This window comes from Saccopteryx leptura, chromosome 5, assembly GCF_036850995.1.
Source record: "Saccopteryx leptura isolate mSacLep1 chromosome 5, mSacLep1_pri_phased_curated, whole genome shotgun sequence".
NCBI classification, from domain to species: domain Eukaryota; kingdom Metazoa; phylum Chordata; class Mammalia; order Chiroptera; family Emballonuridae; genus Saccopteryx; species Saccopteryx leptura.
The window spans coordinates 202,826,925-202,850,233 of NC_089507.1; the positions used below are offsets into that span (position 1 = coordinate 202,826,925).

At 51.0% G+C, this 23,309-nt stretch overlaps 1 protein-coding gene across 1 annotated transcript in view; it reads left to right on the forward strand.

Moving 5' to 3' along the window:
• PREX1 (phosphatidylinositol-3,4,5-trisphosphate dependent Rac exchange factor 1) overlaps positions 1-23,309 on the forward strand; it is a 176,199-nt gene that overhangs the window by 138,064 nt on the left and 14,826 nt on the right. Inside the window, exons 16-30 of the mRNA XM_066387557.1 lie at positions 1,277-1,419; positions 3,603-3,695; positions 4,725-4,873; positions 5,623-5,708; positions 7,458-7,594; positions 8,317-8,434; positions 11,229-11,416; positions 11,734-11,895; positions 12,696-12,906; positions 13,348-13,624; positions 16,798-17,004; positions 18,697-18,785; positions 20,044-20,126; positions 20,286-20,376; positions 22,149-22,277. Of these exons, the coding sequence (XP_066243654.1) occupies positions 1,277-1,419; positions 3,603-3,695; positions 4,725-4,873; positions 5,623-5,708; positions 7,458-7,594; positions 8,317-8,434; positions 11,229-11,416; positions 11,734-11,895; positions 12,696-12,906; positions 13,348-13,624; positions 16,798-17,004; positions 18,697-18,785; positions 20,044-20,126; positions 20,286-20,376; positions 22,149-22,277 (2,163 nt within the window). The remainder of the gene's footprint in view (positions 1-1,276; positions 1,420-3,602; positions 3,696-4,724; positions 4,874-5,622; positions 5,709-7,457; positions 7,595-8,316; positions 8,435-11,228; positions 11,417-11,733; positions 11,896-12,695; positions 12,907-13,347; positions 13,625-16,797; positions 17,005-18,696; positions 18,786-20,043; positions 20,127-20,285; positions 20,377-22,148; positions 22,278-23,309) is intronic.

The following is a 23,309-nucleotide window of genomic DNA, read 5'->3' on the forward strand; positions in this document are numbered from 1 at the left end:
CCTCCATCTAACGGGCCAGGCCAGGCAGCATGGGAAAAGGAGGAGCTCTGTGACCTGAGTCAGTTTATTTTGTTTCTCTAGCCTTAGTCTCCTCATCTGTCAAATGGGTACAGCAAACCCTTCCTTGTCTGAGGTGTAAATGAACCTAAGCCTGTATCCATGGTGAGCCTGGTGCTAGCAGGTGCTTAGTTAAATTATGATATAATCCACAGGGACTGGGTCGCATACTGGTTGTTACTGGTTATTTTTATTCATTTTCCTGTCTTGTGTTAGAATAGAGATTAGAAAACATTTTCTGTAAAGGCCCAGTTATTAAATATGTTAGGTTTTACGAGCCATATAGTCTCTTGGCAGTGATTCACCTCTGTTATGGTGGGTGGCACAAAAACAATCCCACGCAAGATGTAAATAAATGAGTGTGGCTGTGTTCTAAGAAAACTTTATTTATAAGCAGAGGTAGGGGCCAGATTTGGCTCACAGGGCCTGAGTTTGGCAGTCTCTGGTCTGAAGTTCCTCCTTGTGGTCCCCGTGTGATTATTAGTGAAGTTTGAACTCCTTTTCACAGATTTGCTGTTTATATCCTTTCCCCATTTATCTGTGAGTTCGCAGCTTTTTCTGGTTGATTAGTTGGGAGTTTCTTGTATATTCTAAGTATTTATATGCCTTGTTGGTTTTAGACATATCTTTTTGAATCTGCTGTGTATTCCCTTCTTATTAAATGGAAGTTATAGTAATTTTATTTTTTGGGGGGGGTCTTGTACTTGAAATCCTTTTCCACCCTAAGACAAAGATATTCAACTGTATTTTGTTTGGTGAACTTTCAGTTTCCTGTTCATATTTCAGTCTTTAATCCATCAGGAGCTTATTGTTGCATATGGTGTGAGGTAGGGATGCAGTTTTATTTATTTTTTCCCTAAATGGGTTCCCTGCACCATCTGGAGTACTCCACATGATCATTCATCATCCATCATGCACTAAGTTCACATAAACACGTCGTCCTCTTATGTGATTTCTATACTGTTCCCCTGTTTGCAGTATGTCTCTATAGCAGGTGGGGCAAGTCCAGAGTTTTCAAGAGAAGTCAGAAAGGCAGACTTTTATGTGAACTCTCCTAATATGTTGATGTTGGCACATGATTCCATTTAATGTAACATGGTGCTGGCCAAGCCAAACTTGTCCAGGGGCTGGTTCCGGCCCGGGGCTGCCAGCTGGCAGACGCTGCTGAAGCCTTCCCACGTGAGCCTGACCCCGTGCTTGTGCGTCTGTGGGTTTGCAGTGCTGGAGAAGAGCGAGTTCAAGGACGAGTCGCAGTACTTCCGCTTCCACGCAGACGAGGAGATGGAGGGGACCAGCAGCAAGAACAAACAGCTGCGCAACGACTTCAAGCTGGTGGAGAACATTCTGGCCAAGCGCCTGCTGGTAGGAGCAGAGCAGAGCTGCTGCATCTTCCTTCCCAGTCCCACCTGTCGGCCTGGGAGCTGGGTGGCCCTCGGATGTGGGCTCAGCTTAGAGCACCAGGGAGTCTGGGTGATCCTAGGAGGCGCTGGCAACGCTGCCAAGAGGCCAAGTCGCTTCATTTGGCCAAGGCGACTGTCTTCGCAGAAGAGACTGGGCTTGCTGGGCTGCTGTTCTGTTTCTTCCCATCTCCCCTTGCCCAGCCCGCATCCCAGGCTAGCCTTGTGCAGAGAGGAGGGCCTCCTGAGATGGCTTATCCTGCAGACCAAAGCCTTAGGTCTTCTGGGCGGGCGCCCTGTCCATCCAGTTGCTGTAAATATCCTTGCGGTTAAGGCAGATCATTTCCCAGCCTGTTCAGAGAGTCTGCCAGCTAAGCCCACCTAGTCCTGTTTCTCTGCCTCCTGGTGAGCAGCGGCCTCCACCTCAATGCCTGGCGCCCTGTGGGCAGTTAAGAGAGAGCTCAGAGAGGTTAGCGTCTCTCCCGCGGCACTTCTCGGGGCTGCTGTTCCGTGACTCCCGTTTCTCCCATGCTCTCTGTCACACTTAGGATAAAACCCAGTCTCTTGTGGTCTATAAGTGGTTGAAAACCAATGATCTACAACAGTGGTCCCCAACCCCCGGGCCGCAGACCGGTCCGTGGGCCATTTGGTACCGGTCCGCAGAGAAAGAATAAATAACTTACATTATTTCCGTTTTATTTATATTTTAAGTCTGAACGATGTTTTATTTTTAAAAAAATGACCAGATTCCCTCTGTTACATCCGTCTAAGACTCACTCTTGATGCTTGTCTCGGTCACGTGATACATTTATCCGTCCCACCCTAAAGGCTGGTCCGTGAAAATATTTCTGACATTAAACCAGTCCGTGGCCCAAAAAAGGTTGGGGACCACTGGTCTACAAGACTCTTCCTGCCTCCCCAGCTCCATCTCCTGTCCTCTCCCTTTTCTCACTCCACCCCAGACACTCTGATCTGCTTCCTTGTCCTCCAGTACCTTGGGGCCGGACTCGGGGCCTTTGCACATGCTGTGCCTGCTGGTTGGACCACTTTCTCCATGCTTTATAAAGTTCTGTTCCTCTCTTCATTCAGGTCTTGTCTCCCTGTCCCTCTTCTGTACCTTTAAGTCAGGGGTCGGGAACATTTTTGGCTGAGACAGCCATGCACGTCACATATTTTAAAATGTAATTTCATGAGAGCCATACAACGACCCGTGTACGTTAGGCATTATCCAATAAAAATTTGGTGTTGTCCCGGAGGACAGCTGTGATTGGCTCCAGCCACCCAAAACCATGAACATGAGCAGTAGGAAATGAATGGATTGTAATACATGAGAATGTTTTATATTTCTAACATTTTTTTAAATTAAAGATTTGTCTGTGAGCCAGATGCAACCATCAAAAGAGCCACATCTGGCTCATGAGCCATAGGTTCCCGACCCCTGCCTTAAGTGCTTTATTTTAATTCAAACCTCCTATACTTCCTGTGTCACATGCTATATTTGTTCGCTGTCTCTCTCCCCCCCCCGCTAGATAGTTGCATGAGGGCGGGCACTGTCTGTCTTGTTCAGTACTGGTCTTGGTGCCCAGTAAAGCACCTGACTCATATACTAGGCAGCCGCTCAGCAGCTATTTGTTGAACATATAAACGCATTTCCCTGTGTCCCCACCACTGAACATTTATACCTCCCAACCTGCCTGCTATCCAACAGTGGGGAGGAACTGTTTCCTTCTCATCCCCAAGTCCTTGGTGGCTGGACCTTTGGATCTAGTTTATTCATGAAGCCAGTACATTTTTGTTGAGCACCTACAGCATGCCGGCAGATGGTGAGACAGTGGTGGCTAACTAAGGACTGTCCTCAGGTTGGGAGGAGAAAGGGGAGGCAGGCCATGAAAAGTAAACAGATATGTGATCAGCACCAGGCTGAGGGACGACTCAGGTGGTGTGTCTTCCCAGATAGGTTTTGAGCACCTGCTGTGTACTGGGCACTGTTTTATTCTGCCTGCCCACCCCACCCTGCACCCCTACCCCACGTAGATCTGGGGCCCAAGGGGCCGGCAGGATTACAGTCCCATGGAGGACAAAGCAGGGCTGGCTCCAGGCCCCTCGCCCCTCTCTGCTTCATGGGTCTCTCCTGCCTTGGGCCCACAGATCCTGCCCCAGGAGGAGGATTACGGCTTCGACATCGAGGAGAAGAACAAGGCTGTGGTGGTGAAGTCGGTCCAGAGGGGCTCGCTGGCCGAGGTGAGGCCTCTCGGAGGGGCTCCCTCCTTGCTCATTGCCCATGTGGGCAAACTGAGTTCAGGGCCTTCTTGTCGGCTTCTCTCCAGGAGCTGGGACAGAGGCCCTCCTCGGCTCAGGGCTGTCCTTCCACTGTGTGTACCACTGGCCCCCTCTGCTGGCCTCTTGGGGAGGTGCAAGGAAAATGTTCTTAATCAGCTGTGATGCTGGGGTGGAGTGGGGGACACACTAATCTTGGGTGGCCTGAAAAAGACCAGCTTATTGCTCTGTCATGGATACAAGGCCTGGAGAAGGAAGGAGAGTGAGTCTGTGGCAGGCCTAGGATTCAGCCCCGGGCCCTCTGAGCTGCTCCTCGGGGTGGGGAGGTGGGCTGGGGAGAGACGTGTGCCAAGGTGTCCAGGCACCCTTTGCCTCCGGATAGTGAGTGATTAGGAATGCGTTTGGCTGCAAGTGGTCACATGCCTGCTCCACAGTGGCTGGAGCCACAGGGCTTCGCTTTACTAATGATCTAAGTCAGCGGTTCTCAACCTGTGGGTTGCGACTGATGGCTTTAGGCGACCCCTGTGTTTTGGTCGTTCGAGGGGTCGCGACCCACAGGTTGAGAACCGCTGATCTAAGTGGTTAGAAGGAGGTGGTTGCAAGTCTTGGTTGAGGGTCAACATCTCTGACTTTTCTGGCCAAGCCCTCATGGTCACAAGGTGGCTGCCTGGTGGCTGCCCCAGTCCGGCGCATCATGTCTTCACACGGTAGGGCGGGAAGCAGGGGCAGGCACGCAGTTTCTCCTTAGGGGAAAACGTCTTTCCTGTTAGCGTCCCCAGTAGGCTTCCTGTCACAGCTCATTGGCCAGAGCCGGGTCTCACCAGCCTGTGGTGGGGAGGGACTGCTTACCGCACAGGGGGACGTGGTTGTCCCGGGGGTCACTCTGGTCACACTGCATCCCTGGCCGGTGCTGTGCTGCTTGAATGCGTTTTAGGCTCCTTAGGAGGATAGGAGACTAATAACCTGCTGTGCATGTCTCACCCACCCACCAAGATGGCCGGCCTGCAGGTGGGGAGGAAGATCTACTCCATCAACGAGGACCTGGTGTTCCTGCGGCCCTTCCCAGAGGTGGAGTCCCTCCTCAACCAGTCTTTCTGCTCCCGCCGCCCGCTGCGCCTCCTGGTGGCCACCAAGGCCAAAGAGTGAGTGTCCCCATGGGCCAGGCGTCCCATGGACCTTCCCCTTGGGTGGAGGAATTACCTGAGTGCTACGGGTCCTGGTTCCCCGAGGGTGGGGCTCGTTCTGCAGGCACGTGACACGAGGCTGCTACCTTCAGTCATTCAGCAAGTGTTTATCGAGAGCCCACGTGTGGTTAGCGGTGTTTCAGGCTCTGGGGACCCAGCCATGTGTAGATGGATACATTTCTACCCTTCATAGATCTCAGTCTGGTTGGAGGGTAGAGCAGGAGACAAACACTCATACAAAAAGTCAGGGACATTTTGATCCAGGTGTTAGTAGGCATGGACCTTTGTGGGCAGTCCGGTGGTTCTGATTAACCAGAGATGCTTTTGGTGTGGGCTTCGGTTAGGCTAGTGGTCGGCAAACTCATTAGTCAACAGAGCCAAATATCAACAGTACAGCGATTGAAATTTCTTTTGAGAGCCAGATATTTTAAACTTAAACTATATAGGTAGGTACATTCCTTATCGAGGTAGCGCCCGCACGTGGTCTTTTGTGGAAGAGCCACATGTGGCTCGCGAGCTGTGGTTTGCCGACCAGGGGGTTAGGCTAAGTGAGGTTTTTCTGTATATTGAGGAGGCGGGAAGCCTGAGGCTGCTATTATTTTTGGCTGGATTTCCCAAGGGTCTGGAAGGCCGGGGCTCCGCAGGTGGCCCACTGGGCTATTGGGAGTGATGTTGCTTTCCCTTATTGCCACTTCTGCCTGGTGCAGGATCATCAAAGTCCCCGACCATCCAGAGGCTTTGTGTTTCCAGATCCGAGGAGGGGCGCCCCCATACGTCTATGCTGTGGGGAGAGGTGAGTCCAAGCCTGACAAGACAGCGGGGAGCTTTGGGAGAAGGGCCCGTATGTGAGATTGGAGTTCAGAGCCGCCCACACCATTACCACGATGCCTGTGCTTCATAGTGCGCCATTAGCACTGAGTTTCTTTTCTTAAAGCCAAGGCTTACAAATGCAAATGACTAGAGGGGCCAGGCAGATACAAATGGGTAACTGAGAGGGAGACAATAGGGAGTGATGAGGACTATGGCAAGGTGAAAAATACACACTCACTCTAAAAGGGACTGTCTTCCTCAGCTCAAACTCATTATTGCCAGGCAGGTATGTGGGCTCACTCTTGCCAGATTTGATTTTTTAAGAGAAGCCAGATGTTAATTTTTGGTAAGAGTCAGACCATGGGCCAGTAGTTTGAGGCAGCCTCTGCTTTCTGTGTTGCCTTCTGGCATGCTGGTTAAGGGTCCTTAGAGATAAAACCAAATCTGAGATACTGGGCTCCCAACCCTTTTTGCATCTAAGGAGCCCACATTTAAAGTTTAAACATGAATTCTCCACTTTTATGGTTGTATTTGTGCTTTTAATATGTATTAAGAAAATGCATATCCAGGTAGAAAACTACTGAGAATTTGTTAATATTTTAAAATCTGTTTATTTTATAGATCCTTAAAGCAGGGGTTCTCAACTAGGGGCACTCTCACCCTCCAGAGGACACCTGGCAGTGTCTGGAGACATCTTTGATTGTCACAACAGAGGGTTGGGGGTACCACTGGCATCTCATAGGTAGGGACCAGGGACACGGCTGAACATCCTGCATGTAGTGCCCAGGACAGCCCCACAACAGGGAACTAGACTTATCCAGCCCCGAATGGCAGTGCTGAGGTGAGAAGCACTGCCTTAGAGCATCTACAGAGAAGAACAGGCATTTGTAGGTGAACCTGGCGAACATAGTGAAACAGCGGATACCCCTTGAGCTCTAAGAGCTGGGCATGGGCTAAGCGCTTTAACTCGCCGATCTCTCCCGAACCCTGTGGGTAGATGTTAGGGTCCTCATTTTACAGATGAAGAAACTACGGCACAGAGAGGTTAAGGAACTTACCAAAGGTCACACTGTTGGTTAATGGCAGAGCCAGGGTTTGAACCCAGGCCCCTGGGGTCCAGGCCTCTGCTCGTCACCATCATACTGTACAGGCCTGACATTCTCTCATGTGCAGACAAAGCTTGGCATTCATTTGCATTTCAAGACCCTTCATATTAACCACACAGAACCCTGAGGTCTAAGACTTACAGTTTGGGAATCATGGTATAGCTGAGAAAAAACATGCATTTGGAGACCTGTAGACCTGGGTTTGGATCCTGGCTTCTCCTAGCTATGTGACCTTGAGAGAATTACCTTGCCTCTCTGAGCCTGTCCTTTTCTGTCTATAAAATGGGGGCTAATCCTGGTCCCGGTATCCGAAGTTGTTGCAGGACTTTGAAGGAGACAAAGCTTTAGAGTGAAATGTACTTGGGTTCTAGTCCAGCCTTCCTTGCTGTGTGGCCTTGGGCCAGCTGCTACTTCTCTGAGCCTCAGTGTCTTTTTCTGCGAAATGGGAATACCAGTCCCAGCCCTGCCTACTGGAGCGGATGGGAGAATGGCTCCAGGGTGAGGGGGGATGGAGGTGGCCTGTCTGGCCGAGTGTCTGGGGGCCGGGTGGATGGCAGCGGCCTTGCCTGTGCTGCCCAGACCCTCTTTGCCTGGCACTCAGCCTCCGGCACTCCCGTCTCCCTTAGGCTCGGAGGCCGCGGCCGCAGGGCTCTGTGCTGGCCAGTGTATCTTGAAGGTCAGTGGCAGCAACGTGATGAACGACAGTGCCTCAGAAGTCCTGGAGCACTTCCAGGCGTTCCGGAACCGCCGGGAAGAGGCCCTGGTAAGCCGCCTAGCAGCCAAGGGGATTGGGGAAGCCGGCTCAGTGGGTGGGGGGCTGAGGGCCACCCTCCCTTTTCTGGAAAAAAGCCTGAGGGCATCACGGTGTTTTGGGTCAGGTGGGGCTGCCTACCTGGTGGGACCGAGCTGGGCTTGGGCCCTGTGCCCCCTCTGCCTCCCTAAATTGGAGGAGCTCGGCTGTGATACTTCCTGGCCTCGGTTTTCATAGCTGTGAAGTGGGGGTGATAAGACCCTCTTTCCTTACTACGTAGGCACGTTGGTAAATAGTCACGCTGATGGTAAAGATCGATGTTATACTTGGGTTGGGGTCCCAGGTCCTGGGGAAAGTGATACTCACTTATTGGTTCATCCAGTGTTTACTGAGCACCTGTGATGTGCCTGACACAGTTCTAGACCGTGGGACCTCAGGAGAGACAAGTTTCCTGCACCCATGGATCTGACTTACATTTTCAAAGGGTCCCCACTCCCCTGGCCTCAGTCTGGAGTGTAGACTAGAGAGGGTGAGGGCTGGGTGTGACTAGAGGTCCCTCAGGAAGGTTGCAGAGTGTAGTCTCGGAGGCCTCTCCAAAGGTGGTGTCACTACCAGGCTAAAGGTGGTGTCACCGCCTGAGCTTTGGAGTCGGGGCACAGTTAGCACCTTTGCCGTCCCTTCCTCCCCGGGCTCCCTGCATGTGGCTGCCCCTCTTACTCTGCTCCCCTCAACAGGGCCTGTACCAGTGGGTTTACCACACCCACGAGGATGCCCAGGAGGCCCGAGCCAGCCAGGAGGCCCCAGGCGAGGACCCTGGCAGCGAGGGGGCCCAGGAAGACAAGCTGGACTCAGGTAACACTCAGGGAAGAGACTTCAGTGGGGACTGGGTCCTCTTCTGTGTCTATGCTCCTCCCTGACCCCATCCGGGTCATCCCGACACCATCAGTTCTGTGCTGGTCTCTGACCGCTGCTGTAACAAAGCACCACACACCCGGTGGCTTCAACAGCACACGTCTCTTCTCCTGGAGTTCTGGAGGCCAGGAGTCTGATGAGTTCCACTGTGAGAATCCAGGTGTTGGCAACTGCATTTCTTTCTGTGGCTCGAGGGGAGAACTCGTTTACTTGCCTGTCTCAGCTTCTAGAAGCTGCCTTCATTCTTTGGCTCATGGCCCCGTCTTCCATCTGCAGAGTCAGCAATGTTGGCCTGGTCCTTCTCACCTTGCCGTCTCTCTGTTTCTGCCTCTTCTGCCTCCATCTTCTCCATTCCAGGACGCTTGTGACTGCATTGTGTTCACCTGATCTCATTGTAAAGTCATCTGATTAGAACCTGAATTCCACGTGCAATTGTCATTTCTCCTTGCCATGTAACAGCATACTTCCAGAGTCCAGGGATGGGATGTGGTCACCTTTCTGGGGCCATCGTTCTGCCTACCATGAGCGCCCACATTTATCTTTCTAGTGCAGCCTCAGTCCTGAGTTCCAGCCCTGTCTTTCTGCCTGCTATGCCCTCCCTCACCCAGTGTCTAACAGGCATCGCAGACTTGGCGTGGCCGTAATTGAACTGACCTTGTCCTAAAACCTGCTCTTCCGGCCTGACCTGGTGGTGGCGCAGTGGATAGAGCGTCGGGCTGGGATGCGGAAGGACCCAGGTTCGAGACCCTGAGGTCACCAGCTTGAGTGCGGGCTCATCTGGTTTGAGCAAGGCTCACCAGCTTGGACCCAAGGTCGCTGGCTCCAGCAAGGGGTTGCTCAGCCTGCTGAAGGCCCGCGCTCAAGGCACATGTGAGAAAGCAATCAATGAACAACTAAGGTGTTGCAACGCGCGATGAAAAACTAATGATTGATGCTTCTCATCTCTCTCTGTTCCTGTCTGTCTGTCCCTGTCTATCCCTCTCTCTGACTCACTCCCTGTCTCTGTAAAAAATAAATAAATAAATTAAAACAAACAAACAAACAAAAAAACCCCTGCTCTTCCATGCAGGGGCCCTATTGCCATCCTTGCAGATTCTCAGGGCCATGACCTTGGAGTTCTCCTCAACTGCTCTCTTTCTTCTGTGTCCCTCCACCTTGATTCCAGCAGCACACCTTGCTGCCTCTTCCTTCCTCATGCATCCAGAGTCGGACCACTTCCCACCACCTCCACTGCTGCCTCCGCCCAGCCACCATCATTTCTTACCAGGACTGTTGCAGCAGCCTGCTCACTGTCTTCCCTGTCTCGCCTTACCTCTCCCCCTGTGGATGATTATTATTATTTTTACAGAGACAGAGAGAGAGTCAGAGAGAGGGACAGACAGACAGGAACGGAGAGAGATGAGAAGCATCAATCATCAGTTTTTCGTTGCGACACCTTAGTTGTTCATTGATTGCTTTCTCATATGTGCCTTGACCGTGGGGCTGCAGCAGACCGAGTAACCCCTTGCTTGAGCCAGCGACCTTGGGTCTAAGCTGGTGAGCTTTGCTCAAACCAGATGAGCCTGTGCTCAAGCTGGCGACCTCGGGGTCTTGAACCTGGGTCCTCCACATCCCAGTCCGACGCTCTATCCACTGCGCCACCGCCTGGTCAGGCTCCCCCTGTAGATTATTCTCAAACAATAGAGCAGCATCTTCCAATGGCTCCTTCCCTCCTCAGGGTAAAGACCAGCTCCTCATGGTCTCCCAGCTCAGCCTGGCTCTCCGACCTCACCTGGAATCACTGTACCATTTGCCTTCTCTGCTTCATCCACTCCAGTGCCAAATGTACTCTTGCCCCAGGACCTTTGCACTTGCAGTTTCCTCTGCCTGGAATGCTCTCTCCTTCAGAGTATGTTTTATCTTCCTCACATCTCTTCTCACATGTCACCTCCTCAGAGAGGTCACCCTGAGTGCCCTAATTAAATAAGCCCTTCAATCCCAGTGTGTCCTTATTCTATTATATTTTTCTTCACCACATGTATCAGTTAATATATATTATGCAGTATCCTGTTTCCTAGGTATGTCACTCTCTAGCTGTGTGGCCTATGAGGTCACTTAGCCTCTCTGGGCCTGTGTTAATGGGGACTGACACTGGACTACATAAAAACGTTGACTTAGGAAACTTAATATGTCTGAGTAGAGTCATGCAAGCGTCAGGTCCGGCTTGATCCAGTGGTTTAATACAGTCTCATGAGGAGTCTCTTTCACTCCGGTTTCAGCTCTACTCCCTCTGTTTGGTTTTCCTCTTATATGCTGTCTTCTCCGTGTGGTGGCTCTGGCAACTTGGAATCCAGTTGACAAGAGAGTGTCTCCTCCTTTTTGTAGATCCAACCCAAATCCCAGATTTGCCTCTCATTGACCCAACGTGGGTCCCTGTGATTAGGGGAAATCAAGTATGCTGCTCGGCCTGGCCGGTGCCTCTGGGGATTGATGTGTGTGTGTGTGTGTGGGGGGGGTCCCCTCTTCTGAGCCACAGAGGCTGGGAAGAGGGCACAAGGGGTGCTTCCTAGAGGGACAGTGTAGGACAAGGGGGGAACAATAGTGAGCTGGCAAAATCCAACTGAGCTGCGGCACAGGCTTCAGTCTCCCCCTCTGTCTGCCGGAGCCGTCCGCGGTGCTGCGGGCCGGGCCAGGGGGCTGGCGGGCTGTGGGGTGGAGCCCCCTCCTCAGGGTCGCCTGTCCTTTTGGCTTTCAGCCTTCCCCCTGCTGTCCCTGGGTCCCCAGCCGAGCCTGCGCGAGGACAGCCCCGTGGTCAGCCTGACCGTGGACAACGTGCACCTGGAGCACGGCGTGGTGTACGAGTACGTGAGCACAGCTGGCGTCAAGTGCCACGTGCTGGAGAAGATCGTGGAGCCCCGCGGCTGCTTTGGCCTCACTGCCAAGGTCTTGCTGGGTGCTGCCCTGCCCTGGTGTGGGTGGGGGTGGGGGTAGGGGCGGAGCAGCCTAATTCCCATTTCCTCAGAGTTAGCCTGGAGCCCTGAATTCTAGCCTCTGTCCTGCCACTTGGTAGCCATGGGACTCAGGAGAGTGACTTTTTTCATCTCTTTCGCCTCAGTTTATGCATCTGCAAAATGGGCCAGTAACAGACCCGACCTCATGGGGGTGCTATGAGGCATACAGGGTCACTGCGGATGAATTGCTTAAGCCCCACCCTTGGCTCAGAGTATGTATGTGCTCAGTTGTTGTTACTGTTCCCGCAGATCCTCGAGGCCTTTGCTGCTGATGACAGTGTCTTCGTGCAGAACTGTGGGCGGCTCATGGCTCTGAGTAACAACATCAAGACCATGTCCCATTTTGAGTTTCGTAACATCTGTGACACCAAGCTGGAGAGCATCGGCCAGAGGATTGCCTGCTACCAGGAGGTACCTTTACCCTACAGGGTTTCAGCCTGGGCTGTTTTTCCTATAAATATCAAAATCCACCCCAACTTAGCTTAGTCAAACAGGAGAATCTGTTGGTTTGTATTACTGAAAAGTCCAGGGGTGGACTTCAGGCCTGATTGTATCCAGGTGCACAAACAGATATCACTGTCACGAGGACGTGGCCTTCCCGCCTTCTCCTGACTTTGTTTCACCATGTTGGCTTCGCTCTCAGGCAGGCCTTTCTCACGGGGTGAGGAAATGGTCCCCAGAAGCTCCGGCCTTAGCAGTGCCTGTAGAAAAGGAGCTCGATGAGAGCTCTGATTGGCTTGGCTTGGGTCCCTTGCCTAGTCCTGTACCGGTCCCTGCAGGGACGGGGAGGCAGCCTTCCCTGAGCCTCGTGGACTCTGGGCTGGGGAGAGATGACTCCTCAAGGGCAGCTCGTGTGTGCCGCTCTCTGTTAGAAGTGAGTATGGAGAGGTACTCAGAGGCCTCGGATTGCTGCAGACTCTCCCTGAGCCTCGTGGACTCTGGGCTGGGGAGAGATGACTCCTCAAGGGCAGCTCGTGTGTGCCGCTCTCTGTTAGAAGTGAGTATGGAGAGGTACTCAGAGGCCTCGGATTGCTGCAGACTCTCCCTGAAGTCCAGGTCCAGTGAAGGGCAGTGTAGGGGAATCCACTGTCCCATTGGAGCTGTTCATTTTGTCCAATTGGGAATGTCTGGCCTAGGCCAGGATAAAGAGGGTGCAGGCCAAAATTCCCAGAGTCCTGAATCATGACCTGTGTGTCTCCCACCTTTGTCAGTTTGCAGCCCAGCTGAAGAGCAGGGTCAGCCCACCCTTCAAACAAGCACCCCTGGAACCACATGCGCTGTGTGGCCTGGACTTCTGCCCCACCAACTGCCACATCAACCTCATGGAAGTGTCCTACCCCAAGACCACGCCCTCCATTGGCAGGTCCTTCAGCATTCGCTTTGGTCGCAAACCCTCCCTCATTGGCCTTGACCCAGAGCAAGGTAACTAACTGTACGTGGATGTGAGAATTTGGGTTTGGATCTCATCCTACAGATACTGAGACAGACACATGTCCGGAGGCCAGCGGTCCAGGGCTGGGCTACTGGCTTCACAGTCATCAGGGATCGAGGCTTCTGTCTTTCTGTACCGTCGTCCCTCTATGTAGCTTTCATCCTGAAGGATGCCTCGTGGTATAGAATGGCTGCTGGAGCAACAGTCATCGTGTCTGCATTCCAGGCAGGAAAAAGATCACAGTAGTTAAAGGCATATTATCATGAAATTGAAATTTTATTTTTGAAGTAATCTACTAGATTAAAATGATATTTAAAAGGGGAAATTTTCTCATTCGTTGAGATCCTAGCAATGGGTTTATATACCTCTGTCCAAGAGGGTGTGGGTGTCCGGGCCCTGTTTCCAAGTGTGCTCTCCCTCTCTCCATGTAGGCCACCTGAACCCCATGTCCTATACCCAGCACTGCATCACCACCATGGCTGCCCCCTCCTGGAAGTGCCTGCCTGCTATAGATGGGGACCCTCAATGCCTGGGTCCCCATGACAGCAGCTTTGGGCCAGCCAATGGGGCCCTGGGCCTGGAGGACCGGGGCCTGAGCTTTCTCCTCAAGCAGGAGGACCGCGAGATCCAGGATGCCTACCTGCAGCTCTTTACCAAACTGGATGTAGCCCTGAAGGAGATGAAGCAGTATGTCACCCAGATCAACAGGTGAGCCTTGGCCCCAGAAGGGAAGCGGAGGGGGTGTGATAGAGTTAGGATACTTTGTAGTGAGGGTCTGTCCTGTCCATCATAGGCTATTAGTATCCCCAGATGCCAGTAGCATCCTTGTTTCCCAGCTGTGACAAACAAAGCTATCTTCAGACATTGCCAAATACCCCCTAGGTCAGTGGTCCCCAACCTTTTTTGGGCCACAGACTGGTTTAATGTGAGAAAATATTTTCAAGGACCGGCCTTTAGGGTGGGATGGATAAATGTATCACGTGACCGAGACAAGAGTCAAGAGTGAGTCTTAGACGGATGTAACAGAGGGAATCTGGTCATTTTTTAAAAATAAAACATCATTTAGACTTAAACATAAATAAAACGGAAATAATGTAAGTTATTTATTCTTTTTCTGTGGACTGGTACCAAATGGCCCATGGACCTGTACCAGTCCATGGCCCAGGGGTTGGGGACCACTGCCCTAGGTGACAGGTAAAATCACTCCTGATTGAGAACCACTGCTCTAGTGAAATGATGGACATAGGCAGCAGCCATCGGTAGAGGCTAAAACTAGTTGGCGAAAGGTTTGGGGGACTTGATCATTTTAACAGAAAGAAAGGTGGCAGGACGTGATGTCCCTTTTGGTATAATGAGACAGGGCACACATACAGCACCACCTACAAAGTGTCCTTGCCAACAGAAACGGCATCATTTTCTAGTCAAAGCTCCAGGTCTCACTCACTGCTCAGCTGTAGGATATCAGGGATAGAGGACGGTGACATGGCACCTCGGGGACACAGTTGGCCAAATCCAGAGGGAGGGCAATTCTAGAGGACAGGTGACCCAGTTTCTTTAACAAATTACTGGTGGAGGTTGGGAGGGGGAGCAGATACAGGGAGGAGGAGGAGAAGGAGAAGGAGGAGGAGGAGGAGGAAGAGGAGGAAGAAGAGGAGGAGAAGGAGGAGGAAGAGGAAGAGGAGGAGGAGAAGGAGGAGGAGGAAGAGGAGGAGGAGGAGGTGGAGAAGGAGAAGGAGGAGGAGGAGGAAGAGGAGGAGGAGGAGAAGGAGAAGAAGGAGGAGGAGGAAGAGGAGGAGAAGGAGGAGGAAGAGGAGGAGGAGGAGGAGGAAGAGGAGGAGGAGAAGGAGGAGGAGAAGGAGAAGGAGAAAGAGGAGGAGGAGGAGGAGGAGGAAGAGGAGGAGGAAGAGGAGGAGAAGGAGGAGGAAGAGGAAGAGGAGGAGGAGGAGAAGGAGAAGGAGGAGGAGGAAGAGGAGGAGGAGAAGGAGAAGGAGGAGGAGAAGGAGGAGGAGGAAGAGGAGGAAGAGGAGGAGGAGGTGGAGAAGGAGAAGGAGGAGGAAGAGGAGGAGGAGGAGGAGAAGGAGAAGGAGGAGGAGGAGGAGGAGCAGGAGGAGGACCTGTTAGAGAAGAGACTTGAGAAACACATCGGCCTCGTGCAGTGTCTGGACCTGGCTGGGGTTCTGTTTCTAACACACTCTCTGTGAAAAGACTCTTTTGAGACCATCAGGGACATTTGAACATGGACTGGATACTAGGTGATATTGAGGAAGTATTAATTTTGTTAGGTACGGTAATAGCAGTCTGGTTAGGTTTAAAAGAGTATCTCTCAGCCTTGACACTATTGACATTTGAGCTGGATAATTCTTTGTGGTGGGGCTGTCCTGGGCATGGTAAGATGTTTCGTGACATCCTGGTCTCTATTTATTGCATGCCAGTAGTTCCCCCACTCCCACCCCTCTTCAGTGTGGCAGCTAAAAATGCCTCTGGACATTGGTAAATGTTTGCCCTTCAGGAAATTTGCTAAATTTCTCATTGCTTCCTTTGGGGGTGGGTGGGTAGTGAATCACCCCCAGCTGAGGACCATTGCTTTAAAAGACAGTCTTTATGGGATAGACCCACATGGAAGTGTTTATAGGGGAAATTGATGATATCTTAGATAATGTGTTAAATATTCCAGAAAAAGAGAAAATGACAGGAAAGATTGAGGAAGCAGAAGTGGCCCCTGAGTGGCCATTGTTGGAGCCAGCTGCCGGTAACCTGGTGGTGTTCTTCGCACTGTTCCTGCTACTTCCGTGTGGAATGGAAACTGTCCGTAGTGGAAAAAAAAAAAGTTGTATCTGGACCTGTGAGGTCTAGGTTTGAATCCTGGCTCTGCTACTTATTGGCTGTGTGACCTTGGGCAGGTCCCTTAACTTCTCTGAGCCTCAATTTCCTCATCTGTTAGCTGATCATAATACTGACCTCATTGAGATGTAATAGGATTATATCAGCCAGGGTTTATTGATCACTGGCAAGGTACCAGACACTCATATAAGCACTTACATATTTTAACTCCCTTAATTTTCATACCAGCCTAGAACATAGATACTGACATATTCCACTGTACAGATGAGGAGACTAGATCTCAGAGAGGGTCAACGATTTGCTGTAGGTCTCTAAGCTAGGAAGTGGCAACATCAGGCTTTGAACCTAGGGTCTGTCTTAAAAACCTATGCAGTTGACCCTTCATAATACTCTATACCATGATTTGACAGACTATGGCCTATGGACCAAATCCTGCCCACTGCTTAGTTTTTTTAAAATAAAGTTTTATTGGAACCCAACCATACTCATTTGTTTTCATATTGTCTGTGGTGCTTTCACATGCATGTGGCCAAGTTGAGTAGTTTGTTTTATTGATTGATTTTAGAGAGACAGAGAGAGGGGGTGGGGGAGAGGAAGAGAATGAGAGAGAGAAGCATTTATTTGCTGTTTCACTTAGTTGTGCTTTTATTGGTCACTTCCCATATGTGCTCTGACTGGTTATCAAACCCTCAACCTGGTGTTTCAGGATGACGCTCTAACCAGCTGAGCTAACTGGCCAGGGCCAAAGTTGCATAGTTTTAACTAAGAGCGTATGGCCTACAAAGCTGAAAAGATGTGCTCTCTGGGCCTTTCCAGACAAGTTTCCCAGTTGTGTTCTATGTCCTCAAACAGGAGGGACAGTATATGTGCTCCTGTAGAGATGCTGGTGGGATTTCCAGGAATGGTACACAAAGTATTTGGTGGCTCCCTCTGTTAGGGTCAAAGGTGAGGCCCGAGGTCAGGGCCTTGCCTGGAGCCTCCGTGGAGGCCATGGAAGCCACCATCATGTGCCTTTAAGTTTAAGTTCTTTGCTCCCACAGGCTGCTGTCGACTATCACGGAGCCCACCTCGGGTGGGTCTTGCGATCCGCCCTTGGCTGAAGAGGTCTCGTCCTCCCCACTGGTCAGCGAAGAGAGCGAGATGGACAGGACCGACCACGGGGGCATCAAGAAAGTGTGCTTCAAGGTGTCTGAGGAGGATCAGGAGGACTCGGGTCATGACACCATGAGCTACCGTGACTCCTACAGGTGGGACCGGCCGTGGGCTGTCGTGTGGGGTTTGACATGGATGGCCAGGGAGACAGTGGAGGCCACTGGCCCGTGGGAAAGTCAGACTCAGAGGGATATTTCCCAGGAAGCCGTGGGATGGGGCACTGTTGCTAAACCCGATGGTGCTGGGGGTTATCTAAGTCCCAGAGCCACCCCCATACCTGCTTAGCTCCCCCGCCCCAAGGCTGACGTTTCAGGGTCTGTCCCCTTGTGGACACCCCCATCCTCTCCGCTCCAGCTCCACTGCACACGCTGGAGAAATGCGGTCAACCAAAAAGGCAGGGTCTGTGGTGTGTCTTAAAACTTACATGGTTTTCAGCAACAAAACACTATTTTTACTTGATCTGAGGAGGAAGACAATTTTTTTTTTCTTCTAACTCCGAGAGGATCCGAAGTGTTTTTCTACTGGTTAAGCTAATTATAACAAGATCAGTGAAGTCCTAATTAGTGGGTTAAATGGACTAAAAACTCAATTTCCTGTAATAAACCATACGGTGGGTAAATGGAAGTCTTTACCACAAATAAACAAGCACTGTGGGCTCCAGGGAAAGGGATGTAACATGTGGCCGTTTGGTTAGAGTAGAACAGGGGTCCCCAAACTACGGCCCGGCCCGCGGGCCACATGCGGCCCCCTGAGGCCATTTATCTGGCCCTCGCAGCACTTCCAGAAGGGGCACCTCTTTCATTGGTGGTCAGTGAGAGGAGCATAGTTCCCATTGAAATACTGGTCAGTTTGTTGATTTAAATTTACTTGTTCTTTATTTTAAATATTGTATTTGTTCCCGTTTTGTTTTTTACTTTAAAATAAGATATGTGCAGTGTGCATAGGGACTTGTTCATAGTTTTTTTTTTTTTATAGTCTGGCCCTCCAACGGTCTGAGGGACAGTGAACTGGCCCCCTGTGTAAAAAGTTTGGGGACCCCTGGAGTAGAACCTTAGAGGACGCTTCAGTTGTTTGTGAGCAGAATACAGAACTGATCGAATTCGACGAGAAAGACCTTTAGCCCAGGCCTCCCAGTATTTGTGCTTCTGCAGCCTCCGAGGGTCTGACTGTTCCAAGTTGCTGGTTTGGTTTTTGTATAACCAGGTTTCGGGCTAACTGGGGACTGTGTTCCCAGTGCCTCGTGTCCACAGTGCAAAAATTTTCCATCTCTGGGTTTTCATTCATACATTTTTGGGTCCTCTGATTTACTTTCTTAATAGTCAAAAAGGTGAAGGGAGGAATTTCAGGATTGTGGTTTTCGACCCCCACACCTTCTGAGCTCCCGGGACACAAGCTAAGAGGACACAGTTCCTGTTCTCCTGAGGTTCCCAGCCAGTCTGCGGAGACAGAATATGAAGCCGTGTGGTTGAGTGTGGCAGGGGCACTCGTGTCCACACTGTCCCGCGAGGGAGAGTGACAGAGGTTTACAACGAATGGAAGCAATTTACTGCCCTCCTACTGTTCCTGGGTTTTTGTGCCAGGGCCTAGAAATGTTCCTCCACCATCAGAAAACCACCCAGGACAACCTTCCCCATCTCTGGCACTGGTCTTTGGCCCGCAACACTCTCTCTGGGTCAGTTGTCCCCCCTAAGAGCTAAGGGTTTTGTCCAGAATGTGGGTTCTGGATGCTGGGTCCAGGGAGTGTGAGCTGGAAGGTGACCCCTGTCTTTCCCTCTGCCCCTTTGCAGCGAGTGTAACAGTAACCGGGACTCCGTCCTGTCCTACACCAGTGTGAGAAGTAACAGTTCCTACCTGGGCAGCGACGAGATGGGGTCCGGTGAGTGCCGTGGCTCGTGCTCTGGGGACAGGGGTCCCCCCAGCAAGGTTTTGTTCTGTTTTGTATATTTTTATTTTATGATACTCTGTGCCGTATTATTTCGTATTACGTACCATAGTATGGTAGTGTCTTTCATTCACTCATTCAGCACATTTTATTGAGCACCTATTTTGTGCTGGGGCCACAACAGTGAATGAAACAAAAGTCCTGGCCCTCCTGGAGCCAACAGCCTCCGCGAGTGTCGCGGACATGGAACAAATGAAAACGTACACGATGCAGTTAGAGATTGTGACGAGTTGCTCTGACATCGCTAAAATAGGGTGACCTGATAGTTTCTGTGACAATGACATGTGCTCAAACCAAAGAATCAGACGACACAGAAAAGTTCAAAAAAAGTACATGAAAATAAGTCAGAACCCCCAGAAATGACCATCGGTTACATTTGGAGACCATCAGTGAACACATAATTTTGCACAGATGGACATGTGGGTGGATAAACATAAATAGTATTCTATAAATTAGCTTATACTCTACTTAATAACTTCTTCTGGAAGACTGAAATTTGTTTTGATTTTAGTTTCAATGATTTCAGCTTCTAGAAATTTTATTTTGTGAACAGGTCATACAATCACGTGGTTCCTAATTAAAAAGGCACGAGAGGGCGGGTGGTGACAAGCCTCCTTCCCACCCGTGTAACCTTGTCTCCTAGTTCCCAAGCTCCCACTCACACAGCTGCCTTGTGTGAATTTCCAGGGGTAGTCTGGGCATAAAAATTTAATTTTAATTTTTTTTTCGATGTAACAGAAGAAAAAGAAGATCAAACTTTAGATAAATATTTCATCACACAAGATATTCAGCTATAAAAACCGTCCCTGGAGAGATCTTAGGACGGAGCTCACATGTGGCCGCTGATTGAACTGAAACAGCTGGGTCAGGGGTCCAGAGACTCAGGTCCAGTTCCTTTTCTCTGGCTTGCAGTCTCCTCATTTGCAGTCTCAGAAATAATAACGATGACATACACTTGTGTAATGTTTTAGTTCCCATTGCCCACTTTGTAGATGAAGATGAAACTGAGGTTCAGAGAGGTCAAGAGATTTGCCTAGTGTCACACAGCCGAGATCTGGGTCTGTCCGACTCCAAATCCACTGTGGGTTTTGGAGCTCTGTAGCTGCGTTGCCTTCTTGGGAAAGAGGTTGGGAGGGTGTGAGATGGGACAGAAATTGTTTGTTGATGGCTTGTGGCTTCTTCCCTCTGCCAGGGGACGAGCTGCCCTGTGACATGCGGATTCCATCAGACAAGCAGGACAAGCTTCACGGCTGCCTGGAACACCTCTTTAACCAGGTAGGACCTTTGTTCCTGCCCCTGGCCTGACTTGGGTTCCTTCCATCAACCCTGGTGAGAAGCCATAAACCAGGAGCTGGGGCAGGGGCTGGGAATCATGGGTGCCTGCAACCTGGTGGGCCCAAAGACCACACTAATCCTGAGCTTCCTGCCGGCCAGGTGGACTCCATCCACACACTCCTCAAGGGGCCAGTCATGAGCAGGGCTTTTGAAGAGACCAAGCATTTCCCCATGGACCACAGCTTGCAAGGTGAGCACAGCAGCGCCCTCTGCCGGGCAAGGGATGACATTCAGCACCCAGCGCGGAGGCAGCCGACCATGGGGAGCATGTGCGGGGGGCCCGTCATGGGCTCACTCTCTCTGTGAGCCCGTCTGTGCCCCTCTCCTACCTGGCGGCTATGGGTTCGTCCAGGGGTCAGCAAGTTCAGCCCCTGGACCAACACCAGCCATAGCCTGGTTCTCTATAGACTATGACCTGAGAATGATTTTTCCCCCCCATTTATAAAGAGTAGTAAAAACAAAATAAGACAAAGAATACATGACAGAGACCACATGCCCCTGCAAAGCCTTAAACAGTTCTAGCTGGCTCTTCACAGAAAACACTCATGGCCTCCTGGGCCGGTCCTGGGCCACTCTGGGCCTCTGTCTGCCCATCTGTAACACGAGGGAGGGGCTGGAGGATATTCACCAGACCTCAGAACCCTCAGACCCCCTTCCCTTTACCCACATTCACAGAGTCTACCTACGCTTCCCATTTTTAGAAACCATATTCATTTACTGCCTGCATTATTATTGACCTTTTTTTGTAAAAGTGTCTCCCTTTTAAAAAAATTAATTTTGAAAGGAACTTATTAAACTCCCTATATGTGGAAAACCTGTCTAACCTGTCGTAAAGTAACGATGAACATGATAAAGTCAATGGAAACAGTCGTTATACTGTGGTCAGGGCTGTTGCCTGCCCAGAAATGCTTTGTTCTTGCTTCATGAGAGGGATCAGTCGTTAAAGAGTTGTTAAGGATTTACCAGCACCAAATTGAGACTTTCTTCTTGGAGTGAATGAGAGGAAAAGAATTGCTATATGTGTCCTTTTACCTACCTTTCCTCCCATTTACCCATCTACCCACTGACCCATCTACCCAGCCACCCATCTGTCCATCCATGCATCTCCCCATCCAGGAAAGACTTTCCAGGAACCAGTTTTTGCTGGGCACTGGGGACCCTGAGAAGAATGTGACACTGCCCCGACCTCAAGGAGCTCCCAGCTGGGTGCAGGAAATAGGACCAGAAACAGGCAGTTGCTCCTCAATAAGGGCAGGAAGTGTGGAGAGTTGGGGTGCTCTGGCTCAGCTGCCCCTCCTGCTGTCCTAGGATCAGCTCTTCCAGGATTGGACCTCAGAAAGCAGAAACGTCAAACCCAGAGGACCCAGGACCACAAGTATCTCAGAGACCTGGGAGGTTGTAGAAGAGATAGGGGCCTGTGTCTGCTTGGCCTTTGAATGGTCCTGCCGGGGGCCAGGGTCAGTTCCCAGCTGTGTTATTGCCCAGCTGTGTGACTTTAGGCAAGATACCTTCCCATTCTGTGCTTGGGCTTCCTCCTCTGTACAGGGAAAAGGTTAGCCTAGGTTATCACTCATGTGCCAACTTGACTGGTGTGGCTATGAGGAGGTAGTACCTGAGAATCCTTCCGTGACTACGGCCAGGCTTAGGAGAAGAGTGCAGCGATTGATTTGTAATGTCTGCACTGGATAGGTTTCAGTTGTGAGGAGTCATGCCTCAGACTGGCAGGAAGGAGTGCTGAGATTGTTGAGTGATGTCTGCTGTGGGCGTGGTACTATGAATCAGCACACTCACCATGTATTCGCCCTTCCTGGACCAGACAGTACAGTAGCCAAGAGTTCTGCCGGCATCCTTGATCTCAGATTCTGAGCCTTGGAATCTGGTGATGGGGCATAGGCCTTTGTGCCACTATCTCCAAAGCTACCTCTGTCCCTTTCCTGCCCTCATGTCCCTTTCCTGCCCCAGAGTTCAAACAGAAGGAAGAGTGCACAATTCGTGGCCGGAGCTTGATCCAGATCAGCATCCAGGAGGACCCCTGGAACCTCCCAAACTCCATCAAGACCCTTGTGGACAATATTCAGAAATACGTAGAAGGTCAGTTGGGCGGGGAAGGGTAACATGGGTATTTCGTGGCTATTGGGTCTTAATGTGGGACATGGAAGGATCAGGAGTGGGCCCATCTCCATGTCCCACCTCTCCATGCTCAGGGGAGGGTGAGAAGAGCCACTGCCCCTTCTCAGCTGAGTGCCTTTCCCAGGGCGGGGCCCTGGGACTGTACACAGTTGATTAAGACACTGCTGATTTTGGGTGCTGGGGGCTTCCTGGCAGAGCCAGGAGGCTAAGAGGGCTCTCAACTTGCTCCTTCTCCGCTTCAGAAATTGTGGATTTAATTCACTTCCTTCTGTTTATTATCAAGGTCACAAGACTTGGGTTCACAGCTAGGTTTTGATGCTATAGCATAAAAAAAAAAAGTGAATCGACAGCTAGTGTTTATTATCTGAGCTGTCACATAAAAATCTGGGTTTCTGGCTACTCTTGAACGGTTGGGCAGTCTGGCACTAACAGGCCGGCAGTCCCACAGTCACACTTGGGTGCAGATGAGTGGCAGCTGCTGTCTTGGATGGGAGAGGGGTGACTTCCAGTTCACCACGGTCCCCAGCACGCTCTGCTTCCCGGTGTCTGCCTCCCACATCTCACGTTACTTGCCTGGCCCCTGGCAGCATTTAACTCTGGGACTCCTAGACCAGGGAGACATTTGCTCAGGACAGCAGGAGGTACAAAGCTTCAGAGCCATTTCAGTTTTTTCTCTTAAGCCCCTTTGGGCCTAAGAGACATTTTTGGAAGCAAAGAGACCAGAATGTGAGGCCTGTGTTGGGAGCGTCTCGGCTTTGTCTGTGCATGTGCGGGGCTGTGGCTGTTTGGAACGTGCATACGTGCTTGAGTACTTGCGTGAGTGTACGTGCACCTGTGAGTATATGTACCTATAACCATGTGCCCACATGCATGTACAAGGTGTGGGCTGGGGGCTCTGGTCCAGGGGTTGGAGGCGCTGGTTTCAGTCTCTGGTGAAATAATCAATAATGTAAATAGTTGGGGTGCAGCTAACAGTTGGAGTTCCATCCCCTG